At 41.3% G+C, this 25,507-nt stretch overlaps 2 protein-coding genes across 3 annotated transcripts in view; both read right to left on the reverse strand.

The window, feature by feature from the left end:
* Positions 1-8,197, reverse strand: part of Atp7a (ATPase copper transporting alpha) — a 153,652-nt gene extending 145,455 nt beyond the window's left edge. Inside the window, exon 1 of the mRNA XM_008837662.3 lies at positions 8,069-8,197. The gene's annotated coding sequence lies outside the window, so the exon portion shown is untranslated. The remainder of the gene's footprint in view (positions 1-8,068) is intronic.
* Positions 8,198-17,801: 9,604 nt separating this feature from the next.
* On the reverse strand, positions 17,802-25,213 carry LOC103737829 (cytochrome c oxidase subunit 7B, mitochondrial). 2 transcript variants are annotated; one of them, XM_008837664.3, is made up of 3 exons: positions 25,065-25,213; positions 20,772-20,896; positions 17,802-18,002 (listed from the first exon to the last, which is right to left on the reverse strand). In XM_008837664.3, the coding sequence occupies exons 1-3, from the start codon at positions 25,102-25,104 to the stop codon at positions 17,925-17,927; spliced, it is 243 nt and encodes an 80-aa protein (XP_008835886.1). In that variant the 5' UTR covers positions 25,105-25,213; the 3' UTR covers positions 17,802-17,924. The 2 variants fall into 2 exon arrangements, with proteins under 2 accessions (XP_008835886.1, XP_029421539.1); XM_029565679.1 differs by lacking the exon at positions 17,802-18,002 and adding an exon at positions 18,699-18,839.
* Positions 25,214-25,507: the final 294 nt, after the last annotated feature.

Below are 25,507 nucleotides of genomic sequence, written 5' to 3' on the forward strand. Positions count from 1 at the left end.
ATTTACATTTTTAAAGAAGATAAAAGAGTTACTTCTCCTTTTAGAATGCACAGGAAACTTAGTTCCAACTTTGTTTCAGTGTGTGTGTGTGTGTGTGTGTGTGTGTGTGTGTGTGTGTGTACTTTTTTAAGACAAGATCTCACTTTAGCCCAGGCTGTCCTAGAACTCATTATATACCTCAAGTTGGCCTCAAACTCAAGGCCATCCTCCTGCCTCAGCCTTCTGAATGCTGGGATCACAGGTGTGAATTACCACATCTAACTCTTATCTATGTGCTTTCTGGGGAGTTGGGGGTTGAGACAGAGTCTCATATAAGCTAGACTGGCCTCCAACTTGCTACACAGCCAACACTGGTCTTGAACTCTTGCTCCTCTTTATTTTGCCGCCCAATGCTAGGATTGTAAGAATGAGGCAGCATGCCTATATATTTTTAAAACACAGTTACAAGCTGGGTGTGGTGGCTCATGACTAATTCCAACACTCAAGAGGCTGAAGGAGAGTTAAAGGCTAGCCTGGGCTACAAAGACTGTGTCTCAATAAAAATATATAAATAAATATATCCTCCTAACTGGGTATAGTGGAAGATACCTGTAATCTTAGCTACTTGGAGTGGGAAGGTTGCTTGGAACTGAGAAGTTCAAGCCAGCCTGAGCAATACAGCAAGATGACTGGCTCAAAATAACAACAACAAAATTATAGTTCCTTTATGTTAAGTAGGAACATAGGCTCTGAAGCCAGGGCTGAATACCTTTAAATCACAATTTATCTATGCCCTATGCCTGAGAATAAAATCTGGCCCTATGACATATACCCAGTCCTGGGTTAGGGATTTAGCTCAGTGATTCAGTGCTTGCCTGGCATGCTCATTCCCAGCACCCAGCAAAGCAGAAATAAGAAAGTATGAGATATATTTTTTAACCCAGAGACAAAGTTCTGGTCCCTTTCACTTACACACATTTTTTAAAAAGTACTGCTGGGCATGGTGGCACATGCCTATGATTCCAGCAATGAAGAGGCTGAGCCATCAGAATTCTAAGTTCAAGGCCAGCCTGGTCTTACAAAGTAAGACCCCCTTGCAAAAAAATAAAAAGATTCAAAGTCCTATGACTTAGCATATGCTCTAAAGTTTAAAAATGAGGATTTGTGGGGGCTGGAGAGATAGCTCAGCTGTTAAGAACATTGGTTGTTCTTGCAGAAGACCTGGATTCGAATCCCAACACCCACATGGCAGATCCAGGAGATCCAACAGCCTCTTCTGTCCTCCACAGACATTGCACAACACGGGTGCACTTACCTACACGCAGGCAATACATGCATACCCATAAAATAAAAATAATAAAATATTTTTTTAAATGAGGATTTGTGGGTTATTTTTGTAAGAACAATGGGCAAACTCTGGGGCATTTTAATCATACTCTGAGTCAGGTGTGGTGGTGCACACCTTTAATCCCAGCACTTGGGAGGCAGAGACAGGCAGATCTCTGTGAGTTCCAGGCCAGCTGAGGTTACAGGGAGACCTTGTCTCAAAAAGACAAAAAAAAAAAAATCATACTCTGGCACTCAAGGTCAAATTCTACACTATAGTAAATATATCATTCAGTTACCAATTTAAGGCTTTAGAACATATAAAGAACCAGCTCTGATGGCTCATACCTGTAATCACAGCACATGGGATGCAGAAGCAGGAGGATCTCACTGAGTTCAAGACCATTGGGCTACATACTGAGTTCTAAGCTACCTTGGGCTACAAATGAGACCCATTCTTTGAAAACAAGTGGAGAAGGGCATTTGAAGACTACAATGGTTTTCATGACAAAAATTAGGCATGCCAGCCATGGTAATGGTAATGCATGCCTATAATTCCAGTACTCAGGAAGCAAATACAGGAAGATCTCAAGTTTGAGGCCAGCCTAGGCTAGTGAGTCCCAGGACAGTCTGGACCACTTAGGGAGACCCTGTCTCAAAATAAATGTTAGATACCTTCCTGTTCCTACCACAACAAAGATTACACTTGGAACTCTTTAACAACTTGTTAGCTTCAGGGTCAATTCCTTTCTGTACACCAAGGATGGCACTGGGGGATTCTCACAAGTTAAGCACATGCTCTATAACTTAGCTACACCCAAACCCCTTAGAAGACACTTTTAGTAAACTTATAACACTACTGACTAATATTTATCCTAAATACTTCTGAGAATTTTCTTTAGAAGGGGTTCTCTACTTTGCAGTACTTTCTCTCTGTTCTTCTATCTCTTTTGATGGTTTTTTGGGTTCTAACAGAAGCCATTTTAATTTTTTCTTCTCCTGAGTGGCAGGTAGCACATTTTAGGTGAACACCCAAAAGAGCAGAACCTAGCTGGCCATGGTGACTCACACCTGTAATTTCAGTACTTGGGAGGCCGGGGCAAGAGGATGACAAGTTCAAAGCCAGCTTGGGTTACATGATGAATTCCAGACCAGCTGGGGCTGCATAGTGAGACTGACTCAAAAAATCAAAGGGAGGCTGGCAATATAGCTCAGTGGTAGAACATTTGCCTAGGATGTGCAAAGTCCTGCATTTAATTTCCAGGACTATACATATAAATACATACAAATATAAGTAAATAAAATTTAAACTGCTATTAAAAGGGTGGGGGGTTAGGGCTGTACCTCAGTGGAAAAGTACTTGCCTAGCATGTGTGCAAGGACCTAGTTCAGCACTGAAAAATGGGGGGGGGGTAGACACAGATGGATGGATGGACAGACAGAAACAAACTATTTCCTTCCTAATTCCAAGAGGTACATACAAAGTGTTCTGCAAACTTTTCCTGTGGGAGTGGACAACAAAAGTGAATCATGTATTTTTCCTTCTCTGTCTACCTTTGTTGTGATATCAATTGCACTTTCAGGAGCAGAAGCAATCACAACAGCATACAACAAAACACATTACTTTTTCACAAATAAAATGAACTAATGTAAATAGCCAGGCTAAAGCAATATCCCTAGCATGTACAACAACCCATTTCTTTCCATTAATAAATCATTAAAATGTAGTCACAATTAAATATGAGAAAAACTGCATTTCTACACTAGGTATTTTTAGTTTAAAAAGTTTAAAATTTTCAAATCGCTGGGTATGGTACACCTTTAATCCCAGCACTCTGGAGGCAGGGGAAGGAGGATTTTTGTGAGTTCGAGGCCAGCCTGGTCTAAATAGGGAGGTCTAGGCCAGTCAGGGTTACAGAGTCATACCCTGTCTCAAAAATAAAAATTTCAAATCCTCTAGATATAACTGCACAATTCTGAACAATCAGAAAACATGGTATAGTATGCATATAATTGGTTCAAATTTGGGATATTTTGTCCTCATTTCCATCAAGGAAAGAAGTACTTGTGAAAATGGATATAATCAGGGACTGAAGAGATGGTTCAGCAGTTAAGAACATGGTCTGTTCTTGCAGAAGACCCGGGTCAAATCCCAGCACCCACACGGCAGCTAACAACTGTCCAAAACTCCAGTTCCAGGACATCTGACAGCCTCTTCTGTCCTTCACAGGCATTGCAAGACACAGGTACATGCAGGCAATACATGCATACACATAAAATAAAAATAATAAAAAAGAAAAAATGGATATAATCTACCACATACTTAAGCTCAAAAAATGAGGAAATCAAATTGCTGATGATGCTGAACAAAATATTATTTATGAAAGCAGAACATGACACATTCTAAACACATGTTGACACTTCTCTTATCAGATTATCTCAGCAAGTTAAATAAGCAAGCTTTTTGCTCTGGTTTGTCTTTTTTTTCGTCTCTCAAGACCAGGTCTCACTATGTAGCCCAGGCTGGCCTCAAACACTTGATGCTCCCGACTCAGCCTCCCAAGTGCTGGGAATCAGGCATGTACTGCCACCCCCAACTATCTACCCCATTCTTTTTTTTTCCGGTCTTTTTTGAGACAGGGCCTCCCTGTAGCCCCAGTTGGCCTGGAACTTGCTACATAGACCAGGCTGTCCTCGAACTCAGAGATCTGCCAACCTCTGCCTCCCAAGTGCTGGGATTAAAGGCATGCACCAACACACCTGGTCCCATTCTTATTTTTACTTAAGCCCTAGGAAAATATCCCTGTTTAATAACAAAACCATGAGTCATGTATGGTAATTACACCTATAATCCCATCACTTAGAAGATGGAGGCAGAAGGAATAGGAGTCCAAGGCCAGCCTGGGCACTGAGACACTGTCTCAAAAAAGAAAAAAAAAACTGAACTGAACTGGCAAGATGAGTTCAATCCCTGGCATCCACATGATAGATGGAGAAAATCAACTCCCTCAAGTTATCCTCTGATCTATATGCATAGTGTTGCACACCTGTACCCACATACATATATACACTCATACAAAAATAAGTAAAATTTGAAATATTAACATTTTTCTGATGAAATATCAATAAAGACAGAATAGTCATTTATCAAAAGAGCAAGGCATGGTGACATATCTGAAATTCCGGCATTTGAGGAGGTAGAGGCAGGAGGATCATTGCCAAATTCAAAGCCAGCCTGACCTACATAGCAAGTTCCAGGCCAACTAAGGCTATATACAAAAACCCTATCTCAAAAGATAAAAAAGGGGTTGGGCGTGGTGGTGAAGGTCTTTAATCTCAGCACTAAGGACACAGAGGCAAGTAGATCACTGTGAGTTCCAGGCCAGCCTGCTGTACAAATCAAGTTCCAAGCCAGCCATGGCAACATAGTGAGATGCTGTCTCGAAAGAAAACAAAACAAAACAATAAAGGGCTGGAGAGATGGCTCAGCAGTTAAGAGAACTTGCTTTCAGAGGACCCCAGCACCAGTGTCAGGAAGCTCACATCACCTTAACTCCAGCTCCAGGTGATCCAATGGTATGTTTTGGACTCTATAGGCAAACACACATACACATACACATACACATACACACACACACACACACACACACACACACACACGGCACGCACAAAGACACATATGCATAAATAAAAATGAAATCTTTTTTAAAAGACAAAAATACCTTGTAATACCCTTTATCAAAGATGAGGAAAGGGATTGTGGTGGAGAAAACTCTGAAATATTATTTTCATCTATACTAGTATGTGAATCAGTTCAGACAAATATCTCTGCACAATTTACTTCCCCAGTTGGAAAATGAAGATACTTTCATTCTCTGTAATAGCAAAAATTTTTGATGATTAGTTTGGCCAGGCAATTCACTCAGTGCTCTTAATGGCTGAGCCATTTCTCCAGCCCCCGAGGCTATTCTTAATTACAGACCAAAAGTTATAACAAAAGAGCACTGGCCACACTTGCAGAGGACCCAGGTTCAATTCCCAGCACCCACATGGCAGCTAACAACCATTTATAATTCCAGTTCCAGGGGATCTGACGCCTTCTTCTGACCGCCAAGAGCATTGTACAACATTGCATGCATTTACACACATGCAAGCAATGCACTCATACACAAAATAAAAATAAGCAGGGCATGGTGGCACACGCCTTTTATCCTAGCACTCAGGGGCAGAGGCAGGCAGATCTCCTTGAGTTCGAGGCTAGTCTGGTCTACATATTGAGTTCCAGGCCAGCTGGGGCTACAGGGAGACCCTGTTTCAAAAATAAAATAAAAATAATAAATAAAAATATTTTTTAATGTACTGCTTTTAGAGCCCTCACAGGAGCAAAAGCTACAACATGTTACCTGTTACTATTTTTATGTGTATGAGTGTATGGCCTGCATATATGCAATTGCACCCATGTCATGCAATGCCCAAGAATGTCAGAAGAGGGCATCGGATCCCCTGAAACTGGAGTTACAGATGGTTGTTAGCTGCCATGTGGGTATGGGGAAACAAACCTGGGTCCTCTGCAAGAGTAGCCAGTGCTCTTTAGCCACTGAGCCATCTCTCCAGCCACATGCATGCATTTTTCAAAGAAAGCAGTCTGCATTAAGAAACAGAGATGTGCTGGGTGTGATGGCACACATCTTTGATCCCAGCACTCCGGAGGCAAAGGAAGGCAGATCTCTGTGAGATCGAGGCCAGCCTGGACTACCTAGTGAGTTCCAGGACAGCTGGGACTACAGGGAGACCCTGTCTCAAAAAAGGCCAAAAAAAAAAAAGAAAGAAAAAAGAAAAGAAAAAAGAAGAAATAGAAACAGAGATGTTAACCTATCCTTTGGAAGAAGCTGTGTTTAACCCTGCCTAGAGACGACAAATCAAGATCTAAGACTGTGACTAGAAGAGAGACTATTCCTTGGGGGGAAAATGGAACAGATTCTGGCTTTAAAAATGTTACTCATTTCCAGCAGTTTAACAAAATGATTGCAAATTCAATTTAGACACAATACTCTATCAGAATTAAAACTCAACAAAGAAACAAGGAGAGAGACACAGCAGCTGCTGTTTCTCTCTCTCTCTCTCTCTTTCTCTCTCTCTCTCTCACACACACACACACACACACACACACAGAGCATGGATCTTTTAGATTCGGGGTTTAATCCTGTTTTCTTTCTCTCTCTTTCGCTCATATCATGTATCTTTTAGATTTGGGATTATATCACCATTAAACTTCACACATTAACATGTTTGTCATTTCCACTTTTTCTATATACAGGCTTTTGTGGGTTCAAATTAACTTGATATAACTATCCTTCATAACTACTTTTGTATCATAATGTTTTTCAAGGTGCTAGGGTTACAACCCAGGGCATTACCCACTGAACAACCTGCTCAGCCCTGTACTCCAGTTTTTTTTTCCTCTTAACCTGTGGGATCTCGGAAGGTGTAGTTGCAATAGAAATAGAGAGGTTAATGTACTTTGTGCTACTGACTGTCCTGCACCTTACCAGCTACCCACACACACTCACACTGTGTTCGTGCCAGGACTGTCCTCCCTTGCCTCCATTCCCAAATTAAACCCTTTTCAAGGCCCAGCTCAAATGCTTCTTTCCATACAGTCTCTTTAACACTTCCTGTTTCTAATACATATGTTACTGAGATTGTAAGTGACTAGGTAATTGTGTAATTTCTTTCCTACTTCATTGTGAAACACTCAAGTACAAAAGAAAAAACCTTTCATGTCATTATCATAGATGCAAGAAAGTTTGAAATGTAAAAACTAAAATCTCTGTTCAAAACAACCTTTTTTTAAAAAAGGATGGTATAAGCAACCTACTTACTCATTAGTGGGGCTGTTAAGACTCCAGTGTCCATTGCTGAATTCAACTGAATTGACTGCAAATTGAGTCCAGGAACTGTTTTAAACTTGCATGGCCCCCACCTCCCACACCTCAGCATCACCTAATTCAATGCTCTGAAAACACTGTCTCCATACAAAGCCATATTAACTAGGATAAAGAGGCTATATGGTTTAAACAAAGTTCAGATCCTGGAAATATATTGACTTGTAAAAAAGATGAGTGTTGCCTGTTTTAAAATAACCTCAACATCTACAAAAAAAAAGTGCTAAAATAGTATGTGGGAGGCACTGAATAAACTCCCAGCACCAGGACTGGAGAGGAAGAGGAAGAGGGAGAAAGGGCCATTGGAAGAGCCTCCGAGTGAGACAGGGGTGGCACTGGAAATGGAACACGGTAAATAAAATGAAGGGGAGACCCTCTCATTTAGCTTATATGCCCAGAGCAAAACAAGAAGCCAAATACCTATCTTTGGAAAAATATTTCGTCAATTATGGTGGTATTCGTAACCTGAGTTTCTAAAGGAGAAAAAGAGATGTCACTACGCAAAGATCCCAGTCCACAGGACGTCCAGCGCGCGGCTCAGACCTTCAAGTGTCCACAATTAATTTATAGGCCACGGATGATCAGGACACTCTCCCCCAGGACAGCACAACACGATGACACGGGTCAAGCCCCAATCTCCCTTCTCTGTCCGGGTTGGGTGGGTAAAACCTAAGTGTGGTTAAATACGTGCGCTGTGAAGAAGTGAGTTTAGAGACTGCCCCAGATGAACATGACCTTCTCACCACCCTGGCCAGTACAAACACACAGAAGGGCCCCTCGGAAGAAAGCGGCAGACTGGAAGCCACCGCGGGACTCACCCTGGTTTCCAGAGCCGGGGATCTGGGTCCGGAGCTCCGCAGGGCGGCAGCGAACAACCCGCACGCAGCCTCCGCGCTCACACTCACACAGTCTGAGAAGTCTGAGCCGCGGGCTCCTCCCTCCGCGGTTTTCCCAGCTCCAGCCTCCGCGGCCCACAGGCGCGCCCCGCCCTCCGCCGTCCCCCACATCCGGAAGCTGCCCAGGCCGGAAGCTGGCCAACGGAAGAAACTACTCCACGTCATGTGGAAACGAGCGCGACCCTGACCGTCGGCCGCCCCCTGCTGGCCACACGCAGCGTCGGCCGGATGGTAAGGCGCAGCAGTCCCCTTCCTTCCAACCCTGGCTCCAAAAGCAAACTCAAATGGGGAACAAAAAGCTACTTGAACCGTGAGTGTCTCAGCCCAAGACGTGCCTAAGAACCGCTTGTATATTATCTCCTACATACTACGTTCTTGCCCGGTATAAAACAGCATGGGTCTGGCAAGCTGTGTTCACTTGCTAGACTAAAGAAACAATTGCTTATTCTCCTCTCTCCGATGAAAACATTAGGGCCTGACATGGTGCCTTGAGCCCATAATCCCAACACTTCAGAGGATGAGGTCGGAGATACCGAGTTGGAGAACAGCCTGGGCTACATAGTGAGTTCCTGGACAGACTGGGGTAGAGAGTGAGACCTGACTCCAAAAAAAATCAATGCAAAAATGGTTATAAATTGGTGATCTTTATGTGCGTTTGGGAGGGGCAAAGATGTCGCCTCATACATTGATTTGGCCACTCGTCAGTCATTTTAATTTTCTGTCTTTTGTTTTGTTTTGAGACAGGGTCTCCCTGTAGCCCCAGCTGTGCTGGAACTATGTAGACCAGGCTGGCCTTGAACTCACAGAGATCTGCCTGCCTCTGCCTCCCAAGTGCTGGGACCACAGGCGTGAGCCACCACACCCGGTAGAACTTTCTGGTCTTTTTTTTTTTATAGGGTCAAGGTCTCCCTACTTTGTAGTCCAGTCTGGCTTTGAACTGGCGACCCTGCTCCCCACTCCCATCCCCCTCAACACACACACAGCTGAGAAGTGCATTCCTTCCCCAGGGTTCCAGTGTGAGTCTGCTGTCAGTCATTTTAAACACTTTGATTACAGGGATGCAAAAAAATTAGATTGTCACTGAGTTCATATAAAAATGAAATGCCTAAAATCTAACAATACAGCAGGCATGGTGACTCATTTGGTCGTGCACTCTTGCCGGACATCCCACTACTCAGGAGGCTGAGGCAAGACGATTACTACCAGCCCACAGGTAAGCCTGGACTACATAGTAAGACCCTGTTTCAAAAAACAAAAAAAAAAATCTGCACTCAAGAGGCTAAGGCGGAAAGATTGCCATAAATTTGAAGTCAGTTTAGATGGAAAAAGTGGTATGGAAAGTACTTGAGAATAGCATATTATCTTGTTTATGTTTTCCAATTTGACATTTTGAAGGAATCAAAATGCCAAGGCTTTTAAAATTCAGAACATTAAATGGGAGATATATTCAGAAAATATAGCTGCTTATTATTTCCTCTCCTGCAATGTGTATTCCATAAGTAGAAACTAATCCACGTGACTATTTGTATTTGCAACTGGAACCATTTAAATCCAGTTCCCATAAAAAAGTACTAAGTCCACCTGTGCTGCAGAGTTCAAAACCATGGACAAAAACCACAAATATCAAATATTTGTGAAAGGCTTTAGAATAGAGTCTAGCACAGAGTAAGCATACCTAAGTATTAAATAAATGCCAGTTGTCAAATTCCAAGTAAGCATTGGTAGGCAACATTTAAAAGTATCCACAAATCTAGAGTTGACAAGATACTTTAGTATGTAAAGGTACCTGCTGCCAGAAGATTCAAGGCTTGACCTGAGTTTGAGCCCCAGAACTGACATAAATGTAGAACTACCTCCACAAAATTGTCCTCTGACTCACAAGAACTGTGGCATGCACACACACACACACACACACACACACACACACACACACACACACAGAGCTTCAAATAAAAAAATAAAGATTGAAATTTTGGCCTACAATTGTCTATAAAAATTATTCTCACCTCCTCTATACCCATCCACATAAATAAGAAAATAGCATCAGGAATCCATATCTTCCCATTGTAGCTGTCAATTAATGTATACAGCTTTAGCTATCAAGATACAAATTCAGCTAAAAATTAAAATCTTAAAAACCACATCATATACTAGGTATGGTGGCCTCATGCCAATCCCAGCACCAGGGAGTATAAGGCAAGAGTGCCAAGAGTTTGAGGCCTGTCTAGGCACAGTGAGTTTCAGATCAGCCTGGGCTACAGAGACTCTTTCAAAAAAAGACCAAAAAAAAAAAAAATTCGCATCAAAGCCAATGAGATGGCTCAGCAGTAAGGCGTTTGCCACCAAGCCTGACAACCTGAGTTTAATCCCTGGGATCTACATGGTAGGAGAGTGCCGACTCCTACAATTTATCCTCTGACCTCCATATACATGCTGTGGCACGTGTGCACATACAAATATACGCAAAATAGTTTTTTAATTAAAAGATAATCACTTATAATTAAAAGATAATCACTTTAATTAAAAGATAATCACTTTTAATTAAAAGATCATCATACAATGGCTGAGCAAATTCCTTGAGTTTAATCCCCAGGACCACAAAAAAAAAGGTTCCAGAACAAACTTAAGGTTGAATGTGCATGGAGATGCATGCCTGTAACCCCAGCACTCAGACACAGAGGGAAGAGGATCTCCAAAACATTCATTCTTGTCTACATAGGAGTTCCAGACCTGCCAGGGCTACATAATTAAGTCTCAAAAAAAGTAAAGATTGCCGGGCATGGTGGCGCACGCCTGTAGTCCCAGCACTTGGGAAGCAGAGGCAGGAGGATCTCTGTGAGTTCAAGGCCAGCCTGGTCTACATAGTGAGTTCCAGGACAGCTGGAGCTACAGGGAGACCCTGCTTCAAAAAGACCGAAAAAAAAAAAACCTAAAGATTGTAAAGCCAGACATGGTGGTGGCTGGTGATTACAATGGCAGCACTCAAGAGGCAGAGAAGGATTGCAGTGAGTTCAAGGCCATCCTGAGCTATAAAAGTTCAGGCTAGTCAGAGCATCTTAAAAAGAAACACCAAAATTGGCAAGGGAAGTGGAGGCAGAAGGATCAGGAACATCCTCAGCTACATGAGCCCTGACTCAGAAGAACAAAAATACAAGATCTATGCTTAGTGGTGGCACAATCCTGTACTACCAGCACTTGGGAGGCTGAAGCAGGAGGATCGCAAGTTAAAGACCAGTCTACCTTGGAGACTTTATCTCAAAATATTTTTTAAAAAGGGAGGGGGAGGGGCTGGAGAGATGGCTCAGTGGTTAAGATCACTGACTGCTCTTGCAAAGGACCCAGGTTCAATTCCCAGCACCCACATGGCAGCTATGAACCATCCTTAACTCCAGTTCCAGGGGAATATGAAGCCCTCTTCTGACATCCGCGGCATTGCACGACATGGGTGCACTCACATACATGCAGGTAATACACTCGTCCACATAAAATAAAAATAATATTTTTTTTAAAAAGAGGGTGGAAGGCTGGAGAGATGGCTCAGCAGTTAAGGGCACTGGCTGCTCTTGCACAGGACTCAGGTTCAGTTCCTAGCACCCATATAGTGGCTAACAACCATCCATAACTCCAATTCCAGGGGATCCAACATCCTCTTCTGTCCTCCTCGGTCATCACACAACATAGGTACACTTACTGTACACAAAACACTTATACACATAAAATATTTTTAAATAAATAAAATTTTTAAAAGACGGCCAGTGAAATGACTCAGCATGTAAACCTAATCCCATGAATTCTGTCTCTGGAACTCATAGGGGAAGGACAGAACCACAGAACCAACTCCTCAAAGTTGTCCTCTGACTCTCACATACATACACATCATATCATACAAAGACAATAGTCAAAAAAATAGAAACTGGACTGACAAGATAGCTCAGCAGGTAAAGATGCTTGCCACCAAGCTTGATAACTTGAGTTCCATCCTGGGATTCACATGATGGAGAGAGAAATGACTCCTGACAGTTGTCCTCTGATCTCATGTTGACTGTGACATGCACCCCCACACACATACACATACAAATAAATGTAATAAAATATTTTTAAATTGGCCAGGCATGGTGGCGCACGCCTTTAATCCCAGCACACACAAAAAATATTTTTTGGTCTTTTTTTTTTTTTTGAGACAGGCTCTCCCTGTAGCCCTCAACTGGCCTGGAACTCACTATGTAGATCAGGCTGGTCTCAAACTCACAGAGATCCTCCTGCCTCTGCCTCCCGAGCGCTGGGATTAAAGGCGTGTGCCACCACGCCTGGCCAAAAAATATTTTAAAATTAAAAAAAAATGATTTTAAGTGGATTCTGGAGTATTAGCAAGTTGAATACGTGCAATATTACCAGTGTTAAACTTTAAAAGAAATTCACTACCATGCCATAGCTTGTACCCTTAGCTACATGGTATATTTTTCCTTCAATAAAATTGTCTTCAAACTAGAGGGCACAAACCAGGAAGCTTTTTGGGGGGTGGGGGGGTCTTTTTGAGACAGGGTGTTCCTGTAGCTACAGCTGGCCTAGAACTCACTATGTAGAACTCACTATGGACTGGTCTCCATCTCTGCCTGCCTCTGCCTCTGAGTGCTGGGATTAAAGGCAAGCACTACCAAGCCTGGCAGGAAGCAAGCCTTATTAAAAGCATAATATCAAGTCTGTTACCTCTCTGGTTTATGTAGATACTAAAGTTTTTCTTCTCTAATCATCGCACCATCCATACATGTACAAGCATGCTAACATTCTTTTCATGACTGCTATGCTAAATGAGCTGTCAGGTTAGCTGGGAGTTCAGCACACAATAGTAGGTGTCTCCAGATTGCCTCCAAAATGGTATCAATATATCCTCAATGAAGTTAATAGTCATTAGGTAAGAACACATCTGGGGTTGGAGAGATGGCTCAACAGTTAAGAGCATTTACTGCTCTTATAGAGGACCAGGGTTTGGTTCCCAGGACCCACAACAGCTGGTTCACAATTAACTCCAGTTCCAGGGGAACCAATGCCCTCTTCTGGCTTTCACATAAATATGGTGCACATGAATTCATAGAAAGTAAATTTATGGACTGGAGAGATGGCTCAGTGGTTTAGAGCAGATACTGCTCTTCACAGAAAACCTGAGTTCAAATCCCAGAACCCATGTCAGGTGACTCATACGACATAACTCCAGCTCCAGGGGATCCAATGCTTCTGACTTCTGGCCTACAAAGCTACCTGCACTCACATGCACACAGCCACACACAGATACACATAAAAATAAAATAATTTTATTATTTTTATGAGTGTATTGCCTGTATGTGAGTGCACCCGTGTCATGCAATGCCGTGGAGGTCAGAATAGGGTGTCAGATTCCCCTGGAACTGGAGTTAAGGATAGTTCATAACTATGTATGTCCTGGGAATTGAACCCAGGTCCTCTGCAAGAGCAGTCAGTGCTCTTAACCACTAAGCCATCTCTCTAGCCCCCAAAATTAAAAAAAAAAAAAAGCGTAAATTTAACTATATGCTGATCAAGTTCTGATAATGGAAAAAATTATTTAAAAAGTAATTTAAAAGAACACATTTGTGGGGCTAGAGAGATGGCTCAGCAGTTAAGAGCACTGTTCTTGCAGAAGACCCAGGTTCGAGTCCCAGCACCCACATGGCAGCTAACAACTGTCCATAACTCCAGTTCCAGGGGATCTGACAGCCTCTTCTGTCCTCCGCAGGCACAGGACCACATGGGTGCACTTTCATACATGCAGGCATAACACTCATACACATAAAATAAAAAATGATAAATATAAAAAAAAAGAACACATTTGTATCTCTCAGTACTGGTACTTTATTCTAGATAAACTGAATGAATTGAAATAACAGAAAATACATTGCAATTGCATTTCAGAGTAAAGTTCAGATTTATGGCATTCACCTCAATTTAAAAATACTCCACAGCCCTTCTAAGTATTTTATAAGGTTAGCAATGCTTCTGAGGCAAGTTGTTTATCTCGTCTTCAGCCATAGAAACACCTAAGAATAGGAAAACTAATTTAGTGACCTTCCAACTCTAGGTATTGGTGAAAGTCAAAGTAATGTGCTAGAGGACAAACGGGATTTTCATGAAAGGGTAGAACTTGCTTGGCTGAGTATACCAGGAAAGCACCAAGGTTAGAATATTGTGGGGGCAGAAATAACTACTGCTTCATTTTTTTTGTTGAGACAGGGTCTCCATCTCCCTGTAGCCCCACAGCTGACCTGGAACTTGCTATGTAGACCAGGCTGGCCCTGAACTCACAGAGACCCACCTACCTCTACAGTGCCCTCTGGAGGGCTGGGAATAAAGGCATGCACCACCACACCCAGCCTCATTTTTTTTTTTTATAAACCACTCAGCCTGTGTCCTTTCGCTCTAACTCCACTAGAGGCAGAGGAGAACGAACTGCTTCATTTCTAGCAGTGGTTACAGTAGTGTTAAAATTACCCATCAAGGGTGGACAAGATGGCTGACAGGATGCTTGCTACCAATCTTGATGACCCTTGGACTTCAATCCCCAGGATCTATAAGGTGGAAGGAGAGAACCTACTCCTCTAAGTTGTCCTCTGACCTCCACACGGGTGCTGCGCCACATGCACACATGCAAAATAATGTAAAAAAAAATTAAAGCATTCACCCATCAAAGCAAGAGTGGTGGCTCACATCTATAATCTTAAGGTCTCTGTCTCAAAAAAATAAGCTGGGTATGGACAAGAGGATCACAAGCCAGCCTGGTCTATAGCAAGTTCTCGGCCAGCCAGGGTTCCATAGTGAGACCCTATCTCAGAAAGTAAATAAGTAATTGCTCACCAGGACTACAAAAGGGATTTTGTTTTGTGGTTCTGGGTATGAAATCATGAGCCTCACACATTCTAGGCAAGTGCTCTACTGCAGAACTATATTACCAAACCTGAGCAAGCTTCTAAAATTTAACTATTGGCTAAAGCAGCAGCTCAGTACTAGAGCATTTGCTTAGCCTAAGCGAGATCGTGGGTGTGATCTCCATGACTGCAGCACTGAAGAACAAAAGGCTGCTTTTAACTTCTTAAATGCTGGGGATATAACTCAGTAGAGCAACTGCCTAGCAAGCATGAGGCACTGGGTTCAAATCCTACCACCCAAAACAAAACATGAGCTTTTACTGACAGACAAGATACAAACAACATTCTAAATCATCACACACGCAGCTGACAACTATCACATGACAGAAGAGGACAAATCATAATGAACATTACCTCACACCAGAAATAAGTGTTCTGAGACCAGAAGGTATACAAAACAATAGGTTAAGACTTCTCCAAGGATTGTTTAATCACCTTTCAGACTTATTTTCACTTAGATGGCTTAGTCGTATTTTGAACATTTCTACAGATTTTAAAATAAAACTGAGTTGAAAGCACATCTTTAGCCAAAATGGTAACTATTTACAATAAAGTAAGCTGAATGGTGCATGCCTTTAGTCCCAGCACTTGGGAGACAGAAGTAGGCAGATCTCTGTGAATTCCAGGCCAGCTGTAGCTACAGGGAGACCCTGCCTCAAAAAGACCAAAAAAAAAAAATGAATAAAGTATTAAGTTTAACAAGAAAACTTAAAAAAAAAAATTTTTTTTTTAGTTTTTGAGACAGGGTCTCCCTGTAACACCAGCTGACCTAGAACACACTATGTAGACCAGGCTGGCCTTGAACTCAAGAGATCCACCTGCCTCTGCTGGGATTAAAGATGTACATCACCACACCCGGCTCAAAAAATATTTTCAACACTTTGGAAGACATAGCAATGACAAAAAGAGTTATTGAATTCATAGGTTCTGATAGGCCATTTAAAACTAAGGAATCAATAATTAAAAGAGATTTCATTAACTAAAGTTAGGATTATCTTTAATTTGTCAAACTGGAAATAGACTAATACATAATTATCAAAATTAACAGGACTCTAATGGGTAACAGATCTACACCCAAGATAACAATATAAAATGATATCGTTCCTTGTAATTTTTCCCTGCACATACACCAGCTACATGGAATTAAAAATCAAGACTTGTGTATCAGTATTCTACCTCCTGGGCCTTTCAGATGATACTGAACTGCAGCCCATCCTCTTTGGACTGTTTCTGTAATTTTTTTGTGTGTGTGTGACAGGGTCTCACGATATAGCTTTGGCTAGCATGGAACTTGCTACGGAGAACAGGATGGCTTGAACTTGCAGGGATTCTCCTGTCTCCTGAGTGTGCGCCACCATGCTCAGCTTAAATTATATCAAATAGCACTACTACAGAGTTATTAATCTTGGAACTTGTTTTGCAACAACATTTAATTCTATTAAAATCACATCATTGACTTTGTTGCATTTAAGAGACTCTAAGGCACAATGCTATGAAACCAACTTTGTATATCCATGTAACTCAGCAGAAAATTGGCTGGTGGTGTACCTGTGGTATAGTGCTTGTCCAGCAGACACAAAGCCCTGGGTTCAATTCCCACCACCACAAAACTTCTATTCCAAATGTTTCCTTAGATATAAATCCTTACCTACATACATAGGTAAATGTGGAGACTGCAAAAGGCAACTTATATAACTTGTCATGTTGACTATGAGAATTCTCTAAATTTAGCTAACACAAATAATGTAATTTGACTGAAATTCCACATTTTGCTTAATACTGTAAACAAACTAGGCAATAGCTCTTACCCAATAAATGAAGCATGTGATACAAATAGTTTAGTTTACATCTTCACATGAAGTTCAGTACCATATACTAAACTCAGGCCAATCCACAAACCTAAATGTTAGCTAACATTTTTATAATTATAGAAAACCAGCAGAGGTCTGATTTATAGTTATAGAAAACTCAGAGAGGAATGAGTAAAATATCAAAAATTGTCACATTAAATTCATGATTGACATACTATCATTTTTATAACTTTAAATAACTAATAAAATTGTATTGACAGATCCTCCCTAATATGCTCAGAATGCAATGCTCTAAGGTGAATATGCCGTAGGGCTAAGGAGCCAGTCTTAAGCAAACCTAGCTCACATTTACAGGATTATTCTCTTGGGTCTAGTTGACAGCCTAAAATCTCTAAGCAAGAGTAGAAAGGAGTCAATGTCAGTATCAACTATAAACACAAGGTAGAAAGTATTAGGCATAACCTATCTGGACCAAACTCTTGACTCAATGGTGACCTAAAACAGCTCTGTGATCAGTTATCCATCAACTATATTTATTTCAACTTACTGTAAAGTTGACTTCCAGATTATAACCAGATTTCCCTCATACTACTTCATAGAAAAAATGTTATTTGGGGGCTGGAGAGATGGCTCAGTTGTTAAGAGCACTGACTGTTCTTGCAGAGGACATGGGTTTGATTCCCAGCATCCACATGGTGGCTAGCAACCATCCGTAACTCCAGTTTCAGGGGATCTAACTTCTTCTGACTGCTGCTGGCACTGCACGACACAGGTGCACTTACATACAGAGAACACACTCATACACAATTTAAAAAGAAAAAAGCTATTTATTTTAAGAGATTATATAGGTTAAATAAATGAAAAGTGATCAAAACTTCACTTCATTTACAAAGGAAACAAAACCTACAATGAAGGTTTCAAAGGTACTTTATTTTTTTCAATATGCCAATTTTAATACATGATTCTTTTACTTGGCATCACTTGTGCGTTGGTTTTTAAACAACTCATTGATTATTATACCAGCTGGCATGATTATTGATCTCTCCATTCCTTTGGGGTGACTCTGCCAACAGGGGACAGGTTCCATTCTATTCCAATTTGTGTTGCTGTCTGTAAGAATTAAAGGGCTGTCAGTTATACATTTTTAAACCATAGTTCACTCTCATTTGCAGTCTGTTTCTTCAAAACTACAAAGACATTCTGCTTCTATAGGTTAAAAATACAGAGCAACTCACCTGGGATGGAGTGCCTCTCAAGCAGGTCTACACTAATTGCTGCCCTACTTCCCCAGAACAGACTGCTTATCTGAACTTCCTGATATGAGAGAAATGTTCTAAATCTGCACTGTCCAATACAGGAGCCGGTGGCCACATCTGGCTGCTGAGCACTTGCAATGTGGCTAGTATGGCTGAGAAAATGAATTTTTTATTTTTTCATAATTCAAATTTATATTTTACATTTCTGTATTACCCCCTTAATAAATATTGCTTCTCTCAAGCACAACTGCCTCAATAACTCCCTGAGAGTTCTCTGTAAGAGCCCTTCAACTAGGAGCATTTCCCCTCCAGCAGCCCAGATGAGCATACATTTTTGAATACCTGTTTGTCCTTTTAATTAAGTGCACATATATTTTAATATCTGACTTTCAGGCTGAGGTACAGATCGGTGAAGGTCCATGTATATACTTAGATACAAGACCCTGGGTGCAATCCTCAGGCACCAAAAATCAATAGTATATCTGATTTCAGAAAAATCAAATCAAAATAATGTAGCTTATTTAAATAAAGCTTCTTTATTAAGGTAAGGGTTAAATGGTACCTTTCATTCCTTTTCTTGTTGGTTTTCTTTTTTCTTTTTTTTGTTTTTGAGAAAACTTTCCAAGTACCCCAGGCTGGCATCAAACTTGATATGTAACTGAGGATGATCCTCAACTCTTAAACTTCCTGCCTACTGGTGGGATTACAGGTATGTGATATCTTTTACACACAACAAATACTAATTAAAGTTTCAAAATTACTACTTGTAACCTGTAAACAGAGGAACTGGCAAATAAGTTTATAAGCAACAGATGTAAAAGCCTAAAATAGAGACTAGAGAGATGGCTCAGCAGTTAAGAGCACTGGCTACTCTTGCAGAGGACCTGGGTTCGATTCCCAGCACCAATATGGTGGCTAACAACAGTCTATAACTCCAGTTTCAGGGAATCTGATGCCCTCGCCCTCTTCTGACCTCTATGGGCACTGCACAACACAGGCAGGTGCACCTACCTACACACAGGCAATACACTATTTTCTGTACATTTATGTACATAAAATAACAAATATTTTTCTAAAAAGTCTAAAATATGAGCCAGGCATGGTGGCACACTCCTTTAATCTCAGCACTCTGGAGGCAGAGACGGTTGGTTCTCTGTGAGTTTGAGGCCAGTCTGGTCTACATACTGAGTTCCAGGCCAGCTGGGGCTACAGGGAGACCCTGTCTCAAAAAGACCAAAAAATAAAAGGTCTAAAATTTGGAAAGCAAATGACTTTACATATCCTCTATCAAGAAAATTATACTTTTGGATTTGGTTTTGTTTTTTGAGATAGGGTCTGCTCTGTGGCCTAAGCTGGCCTCGAAACTGCTATATCACTCAGGCTGGTCTTACTCTCTCCATCTTCCTGTCTCAACCTCCCAAGTGCCAGAGTTAACAGGCGTATACCAAACACCAAACTGGCTTGTGCTCAGTTGTGGTTACAGAATTTTAAAAGGAAATCTCATCACTAAAGGATATCCAGGAGGGCTACCCAAAATATGAAAAATCAAAAATTACAGAACAAAAAATTGGCCAACATACCTAAGGTTATATAATCTTAACAGACTAAAGATACATGTTAGCTATTTGTTTATTCATTTATTTATTTATTTTGGTGCTGTGGATTGAACTCAGGGTTTTGTGCATGTTAAAAATATGCTTTACAAGCCAGGCGTGGTGGTGCACACCTGTATTCCCAGCACTTGGGAGGCAGAGGCAGGTGGATCTCTGTGAGTTCAAGGCCAGCCTGGTCTACATAGTGAGTTCCAGGACAGCTGGGGCTACAGGGAGACCCTGTCTCAAAAAGGACAAAAAAAATATGCTTTACAGACCTGTGATAGCAATCTTCTAATATCTGATGGCTGTCACATGGAAATGTGATAGGCCAGAATTTCTGTACTGTAATTAATCGATGTACAAAATTTGAAGGAAAATATATTTTAATTCAATATAAGGTTTTAAAAAATGTTTTAGAGACAAGGTCTCACTACATAGTCCATGCTGACCTTACACTTACAGTCCTCCTGCCTGAGCCTCCCGAGGACTGGGACTACAGGCATACACCACCATGCCTGGGCTCCACAAATAAGAGCCTTCAAACAGCTATATGACATAGAAAAGGGCTGCCTTGTGATGCAACCAGCAATTTGTTACTGGAAATGCTAAGAACATAGGATGGATGAATTCTAAATGTTGAGGGAGAAATACCCACATTGAGTGGATTACTACATAATCTCTTACCCCTTCCAACTAGAAACATATAATGTGTTAAAAACATTTTAAATACACAGACTAAATGAGAATGAAAAATACCTAAATTAGAAAGTATTGAGCCAGGCATGGTGGTGCGTGCCCTTAATCCCAGCACTTGGGAGGTAGAGGCAGGCAGATCTCTGTTGAGGCCAGCCTGGCCTACATAGCAAGTTCCAAGCCAGTCAGAGCTACTTGGTGAGACCAAAAAATTAACAAATGAAAAATTTTTGAGCCTGGGAGCATAGCTCACTGGCAGAGTACTTGCCTAGAATGCATGAGACCCTGGGCTCAATCTCTAGCACTGCAAAGAAGAAATAATCGACAGTACTTACATATGTCCATGTAGAAATACAGAAAATGGCTCCACTTGCTAATATAGCATTACCATATTTGTCATGGAAATCGGGTGCCCGTTTCTGGTGGCTCTGCCTTGCCATTGTTTGCAGAATGCTTCGAACTAAAAAAGAATAGAAAAGAGTATCAATTATCAAGAAAAGTGAACACATGATTGATACTGCTGATCAGGAGAGCAATGGTAGTGAACTTAACATAGTACTGTGCAATTCAATTAAATGTTAACCACATTGCACATAAGAACAAATAATCATTTTTTCAAAAGCATTGAAAATGTGATAAATGTCCAGGCCTGGTGGCTCGCACCTTTAATCCTAGCACTTGGGAGGCTTAGGCAGTAGAATCACCATGAGTTCAAGTCCACATTGGACTATGAAATGAATTCCAGGCTATTGGAGACTACAGAGGAACTTGCTCAAAAAATTAATAGCCAGGTGTGGTAGGACATACCTTTAACCCCAGCACTTGAAAGGTAAAGGCAGGGGGATTCCTGATATTAAGACCAGCCTGGTCTACATGGCAGGTTGCAGGTCAGCTGGGGCTATGGGGAGACCCTGTCTCAAAAAAATAATCAAAAATTGATTAAATTTAAAATTAAGATAAGCTGACACATGGATAGATATATGCTAAAAACAAATATAACAAATGTTAACACATAGAATCTATGTGGTGGGTGTTCATATGGTCCTTTTTTTTGTCTTTTTTGAGACAGGGTCTCCTTATACCCCCAGCTGTCCTGGAACTCACTATGTAGGCCAGGCTGGCCTCACAAAGATCCTGCCTGCCTCTGCCTCCCAAGTGCTGGGATTAAAGGTGTGTGCCACCACACCCGGCTCATGTTTTTTTTTTTTTAATTTATAATTTTTATGTGTACGAGTGTATTGCCTGCATGTATGTGAGTGCACCCATGTCGTGCAATGCCGTGGAGGTCAGAAGAGGGCTTCAGATTCCCTGGAACTGGAGTTAAGGACGGTTTGTAGCCGCCATGTGGGTGCTGGGACTCGAACCCAGGTCCTCTGCAAAAGCAATCAGTGCTCTTAACCGCTGAGCCATCTCTCCAGCCCCCATGTTTCTTTTTTTTAAAAACTTTTTATTTCATGTGTATGAGTGTTATGCCTGCATGTGTTTAAGTGCAACCATGTAGTGTAGTGCCCCCAGAGGATAGAAGAGGGCATGAGATCCCCTGGAACTGGAGTTACAGATGGTTGTTAGCTGCCATGTGGATGCTGAGACTCGAACCCTGGTCCTCTGCAAGAGCAGTCAGTGCTCTTAACCACTGACTCCAGCCCATTATATGGTTCTTTCAAATTTACTGGATTTCTGAAAGTTTTCATAGTAAAAATGTGGTAAGAAGCCAGGCATGGTGCCATATACCTTTAATTTGCGCTCAGGAGGCAGAGGTAGTCGGCTCTCTGAGTTCAAGGCCAGTCTGGTCCACATAGTGAGTTCCAAGCTAGCCAAGGGTACATAACGAGACTGTGTCTCCATTAACAAAAAAAGAGTTGGAGGAAAAGCAAAAATGGGTGTGTCTGTGTGTAACAGTTCATTGGATTCTATTCATTAATTTGAATCTATGGCTACAATTTCCACTAAAATTTACCCAACAATGCTCAATAACTTAAAACATACAAAGGAAAATAGAATCAAAATTAATATCATATTAATACACATCAAATATTTGACATTAAAATTACAAAACCCCCAAACTAGGCTAATCTGGGTTTTAAAACCATTAGTAATAAATACTTCAATATTGTAAAATAAATTATGCAAACTTGTATTCCTAGCAATACGGAGATGGAGGCAGGAGGAGCAGGAGTCGGTTTGGACTACGTGAGACTCTGTCTCAAAAAAAAAGTATATAAAAATGTGTGCCATACTGACTTTATCATCAGGTAATTTCTTGTCTGGAAGTGGATATTATATACATAACATAAATCACTGTAATACAAGAAAGAAGAATTAACTAGGCACATTAAATAGCAGATAGGATTTGTTTATATAGATGTGGGAAAGGGGACTCAAAATTGGCAGACACAGATTGATCTACTGTACTGAAAAATCCAGTTTGGATGAAAGACAAGGTATATAGGCAGGTTAATAAGAAATAAGACTAGAGCACCAGGCGTGGTGGCGCATGCCTTTAATCCCAGCACTTGGGAGGCAGAGGCAGGTGGATCTCTGTTGAGTTCAAGGCTAGCCTGGTCTACAAAGCGAGTTCCAGGTCAGCTGGGGCTACAGGAAGACCCTGTCTCAAAAAAGGCTGGGAAAAAAAAAGAAATAAGACTAGAAAAGATGTGGACTGGTAAATACTGGAAAAAAAAGCTATTATAGTAGTTTTTTCTTCCTCTGCAATTTAGGTAGCAGGTCCTTATTGGTTTAAAGCACTGCAGGAGACTGTGGCAGAAGATTGCATTTGATTTTGACCCTAGTCTGGACTAGAGAATCAGACTGTCTTTAAAAAAAAAAGTGTTGTCCATTCACTAACAAAACACAGTAATTTCAGGCTTGGAATATAGCTAAGTGGTAGAGTCATGGGTTCAATCCCCAGCAACCCCCCAAAATAAAATTAAAATGGCCCCTATGTGGTATAGCCATAATTACCTAACCATTATGGGTTCTTTAGCTGCCTTACTTAGCTTTCATTTTCACCTTTAACTAGCCACACCCAGAGAAGCATAGAACAATTGGTAGAGTGTTACACGCAGGAGGTCCTGTATTTGGATCCCTAGTGCTACAAAGAGGAAAAAGAAAAAAAACTAAAACATACACAAAAAATTAAACCTATAGAGGTCCTGCACACCTGTAATTGTGGCACCTGCGAAGTAGAGGCAGGAGGATCAGGAATTAAAGTTTGTCCTTGGCTACACAGTGACTTGGTGGTCAGCCTAGGCTATTAAGAGACCCTGCCCCCCCCCCAAAAAAAAACACGAAAGTCACACCCAGGATAAGTAAATTCACAAACATTTCAAAATGTAACCTGCTTTAGAACACTTAGAAATTGAGCATGACAATTCCACACCAAAAAAATAGAAACACAATAAAAGAGACAAGTAACATCTGAGTATGATGGCACATGTCTGTGATCACAGCACTTGGGAACAGGATTATCTTCGAATTCAAGACCACCCTGGACCACATAGTAAGTTCCAAGCCAGCCAGGCTACAGTGAAACCCTGCCTAAGAAAGGAAAGAAGAGGCCAACTAATGGAAAAGAAAAACCTTTTCCTATAATACAAAAGTCCCTATTTTCTTAAGAAGACAAATTCAGATTGTGAAACAATTCTTATTTCAACACTCTGATTATTCTAGTGGATTTCCTTAGACCTCTCCTCTGTGCCGCCCTCAAAATGGTTTAGTGACCACACATTGGTAATGTTACACAATAACAATCCTATGAGATAGGTATTATTTACTAACCCCTTATTTTACAAAAAAAAAAAAAGAAAGAAAACAAGTTCAGAAAAGTTAAATCATTTACCCAAGGTGAAAGAAATAAACACTGGCTGTGGCATATGAATAATCAGTAGAGCTTCTATTTTTTTTAATTATTTCCAGTCCTTCCGTGTTTAGAACACAATCTAGTAATATTCCTAATCTCGATAAAATAAAAATAAAAACACGGCAGGAGAAACTAAAGGTAGTTGTGTAAGGTCATCTCCATTCAGGTTACTCAAGGTCACCTTCAAGGGAAGGCAATTAGGAAAACGGATTTTTTTTTCTCCATTTCAAGGCGTTCTCCATCCATAAAACTAGTCTTAAATTTCCGCGTACTTACCTTTTAGATAGGCAAAATGACCGCGATTGGTTTAGGACAGCTAACAGCTAACGTACAAAGGCCGCTAAGCTACCTTATTTTTCTCCTTAGGATGAGTCCAGACGAGGAAGATTTACAATTTCCTACCACCGTTCCTCTATCACTAGGTTCCTCTATGTGAATAAGAAGTAGACACACTCCCAAAGCTAAAATTCCGAACATGTCTTAAGGTGCGAGGTGTCCGCCAAGCGTTCTTCCATGAAATCCTGGGTCCCTGAGGAACTGAAATGCTAGGCTAGGACTCCGTTAGTAGGAGAGCTGGGAACGAAACAAAACTACAGGGAGATAAAGCTGCAGTTAAGACTATCTTCCCTTCCCAATGACGGGAAGACGCCGGAGGCAGGGCACTTAGAATTGAAAGTGCAGGACACTGGTGGAGGAAAGGGTAGGAGAGAACACGAGGACAAACAGGTCCCCGGCTGCTGCAAAGGACGCGCCCACCGCCTCTGCTCACCTTGGAGACGACTTAGTGCGGTTTTAGCCAAGGGAAACATCGTAGCGATGAAGACAGAACCGCGCCAATTCTAGCTGCTGCGTCTGTGCAAGCGCACAGAGGACACCCTTGCAGCCTCCTGAAAAACAAAATGGCTTTCAGCTGGAATCCGGAATGAGATTCGACGATATCTCGCGAGATTTGGCTTTTTTTTAAAAAAAAAAAAAAGCGTATAGAAATTGTGATCTTTACCGTGAGGAAAGAGAACGGCCTTTGGGAAATGTAGTTTCAAGCTTCACAAGGGCCATGGGAGAGTACTTACTAAAGAATGAGATAATTCCTTAAACCAAAGTTTTAGGGCTCTACAGAGGGCAGCTGGGACACTAACCTTAGTCTTCATCGCCTAACGCACCAGCTTCCAGATGGTCTTGAAATTTCAGAGGGTTGAGTTTGGTGTCTCACTG

The sequence above is a fragment of the Nannospalax galili genome, unplaced genomic scaffold (assembly GCF_000622305.1).
Source record: "Nannospalax galili isolate Female #2095 unplaced genomic scaffold, S.galili_v1.0 scaffold238, whole genome shotgun sequence".
Lineage (NCBI taxonomy): Eukaryota > Metazoa > Chordata > Mammalia > Rodentia > Spalacidae > Nannospalax > Nannospalax galili.